Here is a 14,084-nt window from a genome sequence, read left to right as displayed (position 1 = left end):
TATATGTATGTGCATAAAACGGTTAGAGTATGTAAGTCTTATAAAACTACTGAAGAGTAATAGAGATAATACTTAATGATAGCAAATTAAATTAACCTATAACTACATGATTAATTAGTATCAATGAAATACTCTAAAGGTCCAATTAAAACCGTACATTCAAAAACTTAAATCACACATTATAATACGCTTAGAGGAAAAACAATACCCAAAAGTCGCTACCAAAATTAGTGATTTAGCAAAACTGTTCCCAACTAAGGTCTTCCCCAACTATGTTGTCTAAGAATTCATAAAATAGTTATAGGAAATTTTACAAGTAGAAGAAAAGATGGTATCATAAAATTCAGGGCAGAATTTTAAATAACAATTGTCAGTACCCTTCTGAGAAACAAGCAGTTCTGTTTCCAGTTGACAAATATACATTAAGCAAAAGTCAAGGCAGACATCTATCTTCTGAAGCATGAGAGAACCCAAAAAGTAGTAAATAAGTAAAACTTTTGTCTTCTTTGTATTAACTTCATAGTAATGGCTTTCTCACCTGTGTGTCTGTACAAAACACATACGTAGTACCTAAGGAGGTCAGAAGAGGGCACTAGAACCTGGGGGTGGGGTGGGGAGGACTGGAGTTACAAATGGTTAGGAGCAGATGTGGATGCTACGATTCTAATCTGGGTCCTCTGGAAGAACAGCCAGTACTCTTAACCACTGACCCATCTCTCCAGCCTCAGGGTAAGTGTAAGCTTTCAGAATATATCAAATTCTTTGCACATGTAACTCTAGCTGAAACGTTTAAATGGTTTAGGAACAACAGAATTCTTGGCCACACATGAGGAAGGTTTTCGATTTTTGCTAAATCCTACAGTCTGTGTTTAGCCTTCTTTAGGGACTAGATACCTAAGATGTGTAATTTTATGTGTATGACAAAGACAACTCACATACACACTTCACAATAATTAATTAAAGCGAGAAAAGAAATGCACAGAAATAGCAAGTTCTAGACCCTAACAATTATTAAATCTAAACCACCCTAACTACCTGTCAAACCAAGGAACTAACAAGAATAAAGAAAGCAACCTAACCACACCCAATCACCCCATCTGGCATTATAATGATTTTGGAATAAGAACCTAGAACGTTCTACTTTCTTAAAAAGAACATCGGCATTTGAATTTAGTTGTCAAAAGAAGATTCATTGAAATTATATAAAAATTAGTGAAGTTCTCTCTATTCCTTTAATCTCACTTCTATATTTAAAAAGGGATTCACTGGATCTGGGAGGCAAGTGACATTTTTCTGGTTACATCCTGATAAACACATCTGGTTTCTACAACTATGCATTCACGAAAATCAATAATAAAAACAAAGAGCACAATCAGGCATGGCTACCTACCATCAGCTATCATAGTACTCTTCTCAGACTGGCACCTAACACTCCTAAGTGCTCTATTTTATCTGTAGAAACGACAGCAAAGTCTAATCAAGAGCGTCCCTGAACTCCACGTGCTACACTGACAGCATTTATCCAAATGAGCTCTCTAAGAACTCAATATAATCAATATCCTAGAATTTATTTGACTCCACAAAGATAAGCCATTTTACACACAACACAGCAGAGTGTCTCCTCTGTTCTTTCCCTTTTATTTTGGGTCTTTTTGCTATTGTTTGTTTTTGAGACATGATCCTTCTATGTAGCCCCAACTGTCCAGGATCTAGCTGGGTAAACAAGCTGTTTTCCAACTCAGAGATCTGCCCACCTCTGTCTCCTGAGTGCTGAGATTAAAGGCATGCACCACCATTCCCAGTTCCTTTATATTCTGAAACAAAGTAGACTATACTACTTCAGACATGCCATTGACAATGTTATCATCACTAAGTGACTATTTCAAAGACCCTTTTAAAACCCTGATTAGCATTTCACCTTGAGGGACAGCTCTAGTAACATGTTTTGACTATCAAATCAGCAAAACCTCAAAACTCTAAATTAAGACAAGAGAAATCATTTCATGATGATAAAGCTTCTATCCTTCTATAATTCCGGTCATTCATTTTCTTTTTAATTAGAAACACACCCCAGTTTTTCAGATGTTTTCAGGTATATCCCTTCGTATGCCTGGCCCTTAACCCCAAGGTACACTGTTGCTGTGGCTGACAGGCCTGGAGCCAGGCGGCACCATCTTAGTTTGGGGTAGTTATACAGATCTAATGCTAACAAAAGTGCTTCTACAAATCTTAGTCTATCTTTTGCTATTCTTGTTGTTGTTAAAGATTTTAGAGCAAGGCACAGTGGTGTATGTCTTTAATCCCACCATTTGGGAGACAAAGGAGGGTGGATCTCTGTGATATGAGGCGAGGTCTACATGATGTGTTCTAAAACAGCCAAAGCTACATATATAAGGAGATCCTGTCTCAAAACCACCCCCTCCTCAGTTTATTTATTTACTTATTTATATGTATGTATTTATGGGTATGTGTGTCCTGAGCATCTGATCTGAAGCTGAAGGTTGTAAAGCACCCAGCATGGATGCTGGGAAACCACCTCGAGTCCTCCACAAGGACTGGCAAGTGCTCTCAAACATGAGACCATCACTCATTCCACCCAATCACACACCTTCCTCCATACATCTGTTACCCAGCTAGCTAGCGTCCTGCCAGTTTACACTCACTGTTCACTTCACACATTAGCAATCAACTGCTTGTCTTTTTCTTACACACCACAATGTCTGTGTGGTGACATGCAGTCTCCTTCTGCTGCCTGAGTGTCAAGATGTAGAACTCTCAGCTCCTTCTCCAGCACCATGTCTACTATACACTGCCATGCTTCTATCACCATAATGATAATGGACTAAATGTCTGAAACTCTAAGCCAGCTCCAATTAAGTGTTGAGCCTTGTAAGAATTGCCTTAGTCATGAGTCTCTTCACAGCAATAAAGCCGTAACCAAAACAGAAGCTGGTACCAGAGAGTGGGGTACTGCTGTGATAGTCCTGACTATGCTTCCTTTGGAGGAATGTGGCCCTTGGGACTGTGGGTTAGGAAAACAGTAGAATGCTTTAAGTGGGGGTTAATGGGCCAGGAGGAACATGGTAGGAGACTAAGAACATGGAGGAGGGTGGTGCTGAAGATTCAGAGAATGTCATGTGGCCTAGAGACTGTTCTTGTGATATTCTGACCAAGAATGTGCCTACTTTTGGTCCCTGTCCAAAAGTTTGCCCAAGGCTAAATTGAAGAGTTTTGGATTGTGTTGGCAGAAAAGAAAAAAAAATCTCAAAACAGGTTAGTAATGACTCTGTCCTGTGGTTATTAGTGTTCACTCTTATGAAAATCTGTAACCAAAAAGAGCAAACTGAGAAGGAAAAATGTAAAATATACAAGTTGAGGAGGAAAGGGGCATCGGGAAGTAGAATGGAGCTCTGTGTTCACAGAGATAAAACAGATTAAAGACAATCCTGATGGCAGATAGACTAAAACGAGAGGTGAACTCAGAGCTTCCCACGTGTGAAAAGGAATTAAAGAAAAGCTGAGGGCCAGGTATAGTGGCACTCTCCTCTAATCTTCAGAAGGCAGAGGTTGATGGGTCTCTAAGTTCAAGGCCAGCTTAGTCTACAAAGCGAGAGTTCCAGGGCAGCCAAGCTTACGTAGTAAACAGCATCACTGAAAACAGAAAGCTGATAAGGTTGTAATTAAAAAGGTGGCCATGTTCTACCCCAGCAAGCAGCAAAACTTAGCAGCTTTGGTCATGTAGTTCTGGCTCTAGAGTCAAAGAAAGAAGAAAGGAAGGAGTTATGGAATCTCCCTCCATGACTAAGGAAAGCTGCTGAGGCCCTGGTGTGTGGCAGGGGTGTTTCTTCCTGGAGGCCTAGAGATGCCATTGTGTGAAGCCATGAAGGTGAAGCCTTAACTGCATCGGAAACCCCAAAATGTTGGAGATGCCAGAGCCATGGAATACCTGCCAAGGAGAGCTGCTAACAGGGCGAGGAACCAGCACAATAGAAGTCTATTGCAGCCAACAAAGCTGAAAGGCGCTGGAAATCTGAGGAGTCTTTGACATCAGACATGGAGGTGCAGGGTTTGAGTTTGCCCATATGGTTTTTTGTCTTGCTTTGATCTAGTATTTCCTCACTGTGCTCCCTCCCCTACCTTTTGGGACAGTAATGTATATCCTGTACCATTATATGTTAGAAGTATGTGATCTGCTTTTGATTTTGATTTTACAGGGGACTAGTTAAGAGATTACAGGAATCTCAGAAGAGACTTTGAACTTTTTAATGAGTTTGAGAGTGTTAGAAACTATGGGGACACTGAAGCAGAGACTATCTCTAAAGCTGTTGCTTGTGGAATCCAGTACCCTGGCTGGGCTGTCTGTCCTATCTGGCCTCAGGGGGAGAGATTGGTCTAGCCCTGTAGAGACTTGATGTGCCAAGGTGGGAGATACTTGGGGGAGAGGGGTCACTCCACCCTCTCAGAAGGGAAGGGGATGGGTAAGGAACTGGGAGCGGGGGTCTGGAGGCATCAACCTGGATGTAAAGTGAGTTTAGGAAGGAAGGAAGGAAGGAAGGAAGGAAGGAAGGAAGGAAGGAAGGAAGGAAGGAGCAAGCAAACAAATGGAAGGAAAAACCTATGGGGTCTTTTAGGTTGGACTGAATACATTTCTGCATTATGAGATGGCTACAAGCCTATGGGAGCCAGGAAGTGGAGTGTGGCAGTTTGAACAGAAATGGTCCCCATAGACTAATGTGTTTGAGTATTTGACAAAAGGAGTTCCATTATTAGGTGTAGCCTTGTTGAAGCAGTGTGTCCCATGGGGTGGGCTTTGAGGTCTTATATATTCAAGCCATGCCCAATGTGGCAAATAATCTTCTGCTGCCTGCAGATCAAGATGGAGAACTCTTAGTTCCTTTTCTAGCACCACGTCTGCCTGCATGCTGCCATGTCCTGACATAATAATGGAGTCAACCTGAGACTGTAAGCCAGCCCTAATTAAATGTCTTTTTATAAGAGTTCCTGTGGACATGCTATCTCTTCAGAGCAATAGAAACCCTAACTAAGACACTTGTATCATTAGACAAGCTTTGAACAATGGAAACTTAAGCTCTATTTCTTCTAAAAAGATCTTTTTTACTGAGTGTGTCAAAGTTTTGAAACTAAAATATGAGTAAGTGGCTCTCTTTTTGGCTGGTGAGACTTCTTCCTTGGTGCTCAGAAACTTCCAGTCTCTTTCATGTAGGGAGGCAGTCGTGGCTGGCTGCTTCTGCCAACCCTTCTGAGCTACAGCAGCGCAGCCTGTTCTGTGCACAGCTGTTAATGGACAAAGCATCATCCTTGTGTCTATTAACTTTGTAGTTACTGTCCTATGTGACTGACTCACACAAACATGCCAGTATTTACTGTCTGGTAGTCTTGTAGAGAACAGAGCTTTTGCAAAACCATGCCTCTTACTTAGGCCAATTGAATCAGAACTTGTCTGTCAGCCCAGGCTGTGCTTCTGAGTTGTAGTGTATCTCTGGACACCTCCGTGGTACACTGTTTGCATTTACAAGGTCATGTTCAAGCTCTAAATGTGTCTCAAACTGCTCTGAACTTCAGAAGTACTAAGTCCTTTCCATGACGCCAGCACACTGCACTGTTACCTCTATGATAGAGTCTAGGTTTATGCAAACATTTGGATTTTAGGGAAAAGGTGTATGTACACCTTAGGTCAGAACTACTTTTCTGTCCATCATTGTATGTGTCACTTGCCTAAACAATGTATAATCACATGTAAAATATGCTTGTAGGTTATTTTAAATTCATGACTGATGGCACTTTTAGTGATTTAGGCCCAGTCTGGGTGGATATCTACCAATGTTTCTCATACAGATCACAAACAGGTTTTGTAAAACTAAACCTCACGCGCAAGGCCCTGGGTTCGGTCCCCAGCTCCGAAAAAAAGAACCAAAAAAACCCAAAAAACCTAAACCTCACTCTGTAACTTGACATTTTATGATATCTACAGTAGACTTCTGTTTCTTCCACATCTCTGGAACTCCTAACATCTTGAAATGACATGAGGACATTCATGCTGGGAATGCAGTTTAGAAGTGTTCCTACCTCCTAGTTATGCATAAAATAAAGGCAATTCTTAACACTGACCAGATAGCCTTGGCTAAAGACTTTGCAATACATCTTTTATCTCAGTACACTTCAACCTCCTTTGGAGGAAATGGGAGTCATGGTACCTTCTTCATGAAAATTAAGTAAAAAAATGCCTCTCCTATGTGTAATGAAGTCCCTGTCACATGGCATTAGGGATACATTTCTTTTAAAGATGAGCAATATTAATCTGCATAGACATCAGCATAATTGTCATTGCCTTCCTAGGCAAGTACAGCAGAAAAGAGAAAACATGAAGCTTAAGATGTAACTCCAAAATACACATGTGTCTTCTATCATGAAATTAATTTTTATACATCATTTGGTTACATTGTATACTATAAAGGTCTTTGAAAAGAATACCTTAGAAAAAACATGGTAGCTGGCAAAACAAAGATGAATAAATAGCTCCAAAGAGTAAGAATGAACACCACCCAAGTATCCCACAGAATGCCCATTTGCAGAGCACAGGAACTGCAGGAGGCACGGACCTTCTGAGGCTGCTGCTGCTCCAGGAGCTGCTGCCGCAACTGCTCCAGGTTCTGCTGCTGCAGCTGTTCTGCTATCTGATGGAAGATGGAGTTGTTCACAGACTCAGAAACGTGAGAGCTAAATGAGAAACAAAGGGTGACACTGCATGTTAAGATGACAAAAGGTAACAGAGAGCAAGCAGTTAGAGAACATCATACACCCAAGGTACTCTACTGCAGTGTTGTTCTCTTCTTAAAATATTAATACCCAAAATGGAATACTTTGAAGAATCAACATGTTAGAAGAGAAATACACTCAATAATGTTACAACAAAAAGGCATTATAGATGCTGTTACAGAACTGACATCATTGCCTCATGCTGTACACATGAATATGCTATACACAGACATTAGTAACTTCTATTAGGGTAATGTAAAACTGCAAAAAAATATTTAAAAAGAGGTAAAAGTATGTAAACATTATCAATTTAATGACGCATGTTCAACCATGAGATAGTGGAAATGTCCTCAGTGCCCATACACTTTATAGAGTTGTGCCCTTTAAAAAAGCATCATGTTATTGAGGGATGTAAACAGAAAACAGTTGTAGATGAAAGAGAAAATAATAATTTAACTACACTCTGGGAAAGTCAGAGCTGAATATACCTGGAATCTGGGTGCTAGAAGGTAACACATGAGGAAAAAGAGGGTACCCTAAAATGAGCAAGTAGGGTGGTGTGAGTCCTTGAGTGTTGTCACCTGGAGCAGACAAACCTACAGGAAGAATGATATCTATCTTCAAATCTGACACACTGTCACGAAAGAAACTGGAGTCCATTTATTTCCTCTCACTACACAGCATTTGCATTACTGTGTAGAAGATGAAGGAACACAGTTCAGCAGAATATGTGACACTCAACAGTGCGCACACTCTTTCTCAGAAGATGGGCAGGCGCTGACTACCCTCAGGACTACTCACAACTCCCTTCTTACGCTGCTTAGTACCCTCATCCACATCACCTCAGACCGCTCTTCCACCTTCACTACTTAGAATCTAAAATACTATTTTTAAAATTCTGTCAGGACTTTGTCAAAAGAATGTATTTTATTTTATGTATTCTTACATATTATCCTGGTATATAAGATCTACTACCTCTGCTTGGGTGAGATATCTCTCTCGCTCTCTCTCGCTCCCTCCCTCCCTCCCTCCCTCCCTCCCTCCCTCCCTCCCAACTTCTACCTCACACTCTCCTATTGGTCCTTACAAACCCACTCAGAAAACATAGGGTTCTGTACAGCCATTTAAGGGGACAAAGTAACTGAATTAAATAAAAATACTAAGCCCATTCATTTAAATAAATGAAACCCATATAATTCTAATCATTCATTCTAACTAGTTCAATGTACTTCTCAGAAATTGGCATACTACTCTAGAAGTGGACTTTTGACAGGAGCATCTGTCCACCTATTACAAATAGTTTAAGCCAACAAAGATATGAAAAAAATATCACAACTGGACTTACCAATGCTTATCAATTTCCTATAGGAACTTTGATATACCCCAACTATTAGCAAAGATCTGAAAAAGAGTCCAAATAATCTAGGGAGCTATTAAGACAGCAAGTCTACCACCCTCCAGAATCCTGGTGCTTAGTCTGAAACAATACCCTAACTGATAAAAAAGTTTGCTCCAATTGTTAAGGCTGCTAACATTCCACCCAGTATTTAGAACAAGAGACAAAGAAAACATAGGTACAAAGAAAATTGTAATTCTTACAGTTGAGGAGTAGGAATTTCCTTTTTGGATTCTTCACTATGCTCAGAATCTTCCCCAAAATCAAATCTATCCATCAACTTCTAAGAAGGGGAGAAAGACAAATTAAAAAGTGCCTCCAATGTGCATATTACAAATGCTATCTGCAATGCGAAGTAAATGTTCTGTGCTGTTTTACAACACTCTGTACTAGAGTAGACGTTCTGAGCGCGTGTTTAGAGCACTGTAACATACAGCAGTGCCCTTACACATTCACCAATGCAACTCTGTTCACTTGCACAGTCTGAAAATACTGCTGCAGTGATTTCAAGAGATATCTAAATCATGTAGTTTCATTTATTATTTTTTCTATTTTCATTGTGCTAACTTTATTAAGCATTATCACAAGTATGTGTAAACATTTTTAGATGGTTTAGCTCTATCTCTGGTTTCAAGGCTCCTCTGGAGGTGCAGGAATCACCTGAGGACTAGAGACACCACAGCATCATCACAGAGCAGAGCCGATTTGGACAAGGCAGTAAGACTACTAAACCACAGTTTTGTTTTCTGTGTAGTGGCTATCGTGAAACTTGCTCTGTAGACTAGGCTGGCCTCAGACTCAGAGATTTCCACCTGTCATTACCTACCAAGTGCTGGGATTAAAAGCATGCACCATCATGCCTAGCTCAGAAAACTAAAATAAACAGAAAATGATGGATTATGGAACTGTAACTTAAAAAACCATTCTAGGACCATAACAAATTGTTAACTAGTAAGAACTTCATAATAAAATGTGGTCTAGCTATTAGGAATAAATTAAGAACAACTGGTTAAATGGCCAAGTCATTATCCAAGAAACTAGGACTGATTTTTCTATGAAAATAATTATAACAGAAAACATACACATGCTTATATATGCATATTTATACACACACATAGCACCTCCAAGATACACTCCAGACAGGTGCGCTTGCGCTTGCTCTCTCTCTCTCTCTCTCTCTCTCTCTCTCTCTCTCTCTCTCTCTCTCTGTCTCTGTCTCTGTCTCTCTCTGTCTCTCTCTGTCTCTCTCTCTGTCTTTCTCTGTCTTTCTCTGTCTCTCTCTCTTTCTCTCTCTCTCTCTCTCTCTCTCTCTCACACACACACACAGACACACACACACACAATCATTCATTAAACAGCTTCAATTTTAAAATCACTTTTTCCATAGTTAAGCCTACACATAAAATGTACAATGATGGTAACATGTATTACAGAATACAGATTAGCACAATCAGCACTTGGGAGGCTGAGGCAGACAGATTAGGTATTAGTAGCACGCATGGACTACATATAAAAAGGTCCTATCAAACACACAAATCTGTGATAAAACAATCTACACAGTAGAATCTATGAGATATTACATATTCTTCAGTTCACATATAACAACACGTCAGTAGCTTCAACCACTACCTTGTTGAAAGAGACTCCCTGGTCCAAGGGAGTAAGTGTGTTGGCTGCAGCAGCTGCAGCTGTAAGCTGTGCAGTGAGTGCCTGCAACTGAACCACAAGGCCAGCATCCAAAGCCTGAAGGATAGAGGGCTGGGGCTTCTGCTGTTGTATCTGTAAGGTCTGTATTAGTTGCTGAAGCTGGAAGGGAAAAAATAATACCATAGTTTTGGGTCAGTGCTAGGTCTTTTGGCTCAACATTTTTGACAAATTGTATCATCCTTCTTCTCTAAAAATGTTTGTATGTGTTTTATGTGGTTTGACTGAGAAATGCCCCAGTAGATGCCTATGTTTGAACATGTCATCCTCCTGCTAATGGCACTACTGGGGAAGGTTATGAATGGTAGAGGGGCATTGGGGTGGGATGTATAGCCTAGCCAAGGACAGAAGTACATCACTGGAGGTCAGAGCCAGGCTTTGAGGACTTGCCACACTTGCAGTCCACAGTCTTGGCTTGGGTGTGCAGTTAAAGCTGTGATATTTGGGTTCGTGTGTGACAAGATGGAACCAGCCGGCTCTTTTGCTCTGCTGCCTGCTGCCATGCTTCCCTTGCTACTATGGATTTTCTCCTTCTGGACATCAAAGCCTTTGTCCACAAGTCACTTTTAGTCACTGTGTTTGAAAACAGAAATGAAAACTACTGCAGAATATGGACAACCTGAAGACATATAAAGCTAATGTCCTTTGCTGGAACAATGGAGGCTGAACAGCTGGGCCTGAAAAAGCAGCCACTATGGAAATTGTCTGGGAAGTATTTCTTCAGAGTCAGCACGGAAGCTGTGGATAGCAGGGGTCTGAGGCTGCACATCAGGTGGCACCACAATTTGCCCAATACTTTTTTCTACACAGTACTGGTTTTAAATGATTGAAGTCTCCCCCCCCCTCAAAAAAAAAGGATTGAGAGTGGCGTTATAGAAGTCAGAGATTGCTTAGAGATTAAGAGCACTGGCTATTCTTCCAGAAGACCTGGGTTCAACTTCTAGCACACACAGTTCACAGTTCACAACCATCTGGAACTCTAATCCCAGGCAGCCAATACACTTTTCTAGCCTCTGTGATTACTAGGTAAGAATACGGTGCAGACATTTAGGCAAAAACACCCATACACATAAAACAAAGAGTGGAGTGGTGCTGTGACAGGACCAGAGTCCCTGAAGAAGCCAGGAAGGCCATTAGCAAAGGTGCAGCTTGAGTTGAAGTGGTGACCCTAGCATACTAGAGATGCCAGGGCTGTGGTTAAGTCCCACAGGACAATGGCAGGTATGAGGTAGAGCTGCCCTTAGCCTACGAGACAAGGTATGTATGTGTAGTAAGTGGCAGAGTCAGAGAAATGTTATTGCCTGACCCTTTGGAGCCAGCCCAGTTCGTGAGTCAGATACTGAGCTTGTTTTTTACATTGTTGGGTATTAGCTTCAGCTCGATTTCACTTAACTGCCTGGTTCTTCCTTCTGGGAATAAGAAAGTATACTATGCATTTCAGAATTTGCCGGGGCCCATAATGAAGAGGCCTGTGGATTTTTTAAGAAATACTGGCCTCAAAGTATTGAAATTTTTATTTTAAAGACTGGAATTTGTAATGCTGTAGTATATTTTATATTATGACTTAATGTAAGATTTAGGAAACCAACAAAAGAAAATTTATGGTTTAAAATGTTGTTATGTCAAAGTTAACAAGGGATAGAAAGTCACAGGAAACTTTAGATGTCAACTTGACATAAACCTAGTGTCACCTGGGGAGAGAGAATCTCAGCATAACAACTCCCTCAATCAGACTAGCCTGTGACACTGTCTTAGCAGATCACTGAGGGTGGTGCCTTCCCTAGGCAAGGGGACCTGGGATATATAAGAAAAGTAGTAAGAATGTGAACCTGGGAACTCTATAGTCTCTGCTAGCTCCAGGAAGCCTTGGCTTCCTTTAGTGATGGACTGTCTCAGACGTGTAGGCTGAAAGAAACCCTCTCCTCCTAAATGTCTTCGGTCAGTGTTTACTGCAGCAGGAGAGCAGATGAAGCGGGCAGCACCTAAGCCCCTGGAAAGGCTGGCTTACTTCTGGAAGGTCATGAAATAGTCACACTGTAACTACAGAACATAATTCCTCACCAGTCTGATGCTTCCACTAAGCTTCTCATCCTTCTTCAGCTAATCCCACAAGGATAGCAGCTTTCCTATCAATCACAACTACTGACTGAGAGCCCATGAGAACCCTGAAAACAGGAGAGAAACCTGTTCAACAGGACATAGTCTGAGGCTCTGGAACAGACTATGTAACTTCCTGTTCTGAATAGAACAAACTACAATTACAGCAACACCTATTCCTGCTCTTCACCCATCTTTAACAAACAAAACAAAGCATGGAGCTGAAGACATGGCTCAGTGGCAGCACTTGCCACACTTGCAGACGACTCAGGTTTGACTCGCAGCACTCATGTCAGGCAGGTCCCAATCACCTGGAACCCCAGCTCCAGACAACCCATAGCTCGTTTCTGGCCTCCAGATATAAGCATAAATCAAGTAAAATCTTCGAAAACACAACAGAACAAAGGCACTTGTGCTGGCTGGGTTTGTGTGTCAACTTGTCACAAGCTGAAGTTATCACAGAGAAAGACACCTCAGTTGAGGAAATGTCTCCATGAGACCCAGTTGTAAGGCATTTTCTCAACTAGTGATCAAGGGGGGAGGACCCAGTCCATTGTGGGTGGAGCCATCACTGGACTGGTGGTCCTGGGTCCTATAAGAAGGCAAGTTGAGCAAGCCAGAGGAAGCGAGCCAGTAAGCAACATCCCTCCATGGCCTCTGCATCAGCTCCTGCTTCCTGACCTGCTTGAGTTCCAGTCCTGACTTCCTTTGGTGATGAACAGCAATGTGGTAGTGTAAGCTGAATAAACCCTTTCCTTCCCAGCTTGCTCCTTGGTCATGTTTGTGCAAAAATAGAAACCCTGACTAAGACAGCACTTAAGAGAGCTGGTGAGGTATCTCTGTGGGTAAAGTCTGACTACCTGGGTTTACTCAACGCCCAGGAACTACACCTCGTAGAGCACAGGAGGACAGGTAGAGTTGAGAACAATCTTTTTTTTTTTCTTTTCTTTTTTTCGGAGCTGAGGACTGAACCCAGGGCCTTGCGCTTCCTAGGCAAGTGCTCTACCACTGAGCTAAATCCCCAACCCCGAGAACAATCATTTTAACATATCCAGTAAAGAGGATTTTACTGTTTACAACAACAACAAAAAGAGTAAATGACTGAGAGAGTAAATATGCCATTTACCCTAATCTGAATATCACAAATTACATATATGCCTTGAATATGTATTATTGCTTCATAAACAATTGCCTTGTTAATAAAACAATCTATTCAGTGCAATGTTTACAATTAGTAACTGTCAGCAAAGACCAGGAAAGTGAAAACGGCGATCTACTATTAACAGTTAGCATGAGAAGGCACAAGCACCATTCAAGAGAGTAGTAAACAATCCATCTTAAAATAGCAGTAAGAGGAAACAAATCAGAGTCATGCAATTATCAAAACATTGCAATATTAGATCATATATTGTAATACCACTGGAACAGTGTCTATTATATTACTATAATATTGGATATTTATTATAGTAGAAAAAACATTATGAGCACGACCTTACCACTCAGGTCAACAATAAGACACACAACTCTTAGAATGGAGGAAGCAACATGAGAGAAAAGAGGGGAAACAGGCTGTCCTGTCCCTCCTTTAGAGAGCTGAACCAGTCCTCTGACATTGCCATTTCCCAAGGGCCCTGTTCAAAGCACCCCAGCAGTAACTTCTCTAAAGTGACTTTGTTCTACTGGTTCCTGCTACAGTGACCACAGGAAGCACCCTGTTTTATCAGTGGGATAGTAATGCCACCTAATAATGTTTGGCATATGCTATGTGCTACCTCAGTACTCTCATATAGAAAACCTTACGAGAGAACATTTATGACAAGATAATGTCCACGAAGAAATACTGAGTAAACACCATGTAAGTGTTTCTTCCAAGCACAGTGCTCCCATGTTAACAGGAAAGGACAACACAACATGAAGGGTACACTATGGAATCACACATCAGGAACCTTCTTGACACAGCGTAGGGACTCACCTGTTGACCTTGAGGACTTTGTAGGATCTGGGCAACAGCTGCCAGTGTGTCTGTGTTTGTTATCTGCGATACCCATGGATCAGGTAGGCCTTGAACCACATTGGCTGGAGTAACAGGTGTCACAGGTGTTCCTTTTAG

At 41.3% G+C, this 14,084-nt stretch overlaps 1 protein-coding gene across 29 annotated transcripts in view; it reads right to left on the bottom strand.

Moving 5' to 3' along the window:
* Positions 1–14,084, bottom strand: part of Scaf8 (SR-related CTD-associated factor 8) — a 187,811-nt gene that overhangs the window by 130,468 nt on the left and 43,259 nt on the right. For 20 of the 29 annotated variants that reach the window (XR_015658432.1, XR_015658395.1, XR_015658390.1 and 17 more), the window contains 4 exons: positions 13,947–14,077; positions 9,803–9,979; positions 8,377–8,456; positions 6,621–6,738 (listed from right to left, as the gene is read on the bottom strand). Coding sequence is in view for 21 of the 29 variants with exons in the window: in XM_087616176.1 (XP_087472302.1) it covers positions 6,621–6,738; positions 8,377–8,456; positions 9,803–9,979; positions 13,947–14,077 (506 nt within the window). In the remaining 8 variants the exon portion in view is untranslated. The remainder of the gene's footprint in view (positions 1–6,620; positions 6,739–8,376; positions 8,457–9,802; positions 9,980–13,946; positions 14,078–14,084) is intronic. The other 9 variants (XR_015658419.1, XM_087615943.1, XM_087615778.1 and 6 more) reach the window with 1 other exon arrangement.

Source organism: Rattus norvegicus, chromosome 1, assembly GCF_021556685.1.
Source record: "Rattus norvegicus strain SHRSP/BbbUtx chromosome 1, alternate assembly SHRSP_T2T, whole genome shotgun sequence".
Taxonomy (NCBI): Eukaryota; Metazoa; Chordata; class Mammalia; order Rodentia; family Muridae; genus Rattus; species Rattus norvegicus.
Note: the sequence above shows the minus strand (reverse complement) of the source record. Positions and strands in the feature narration are given on the sequence as shown.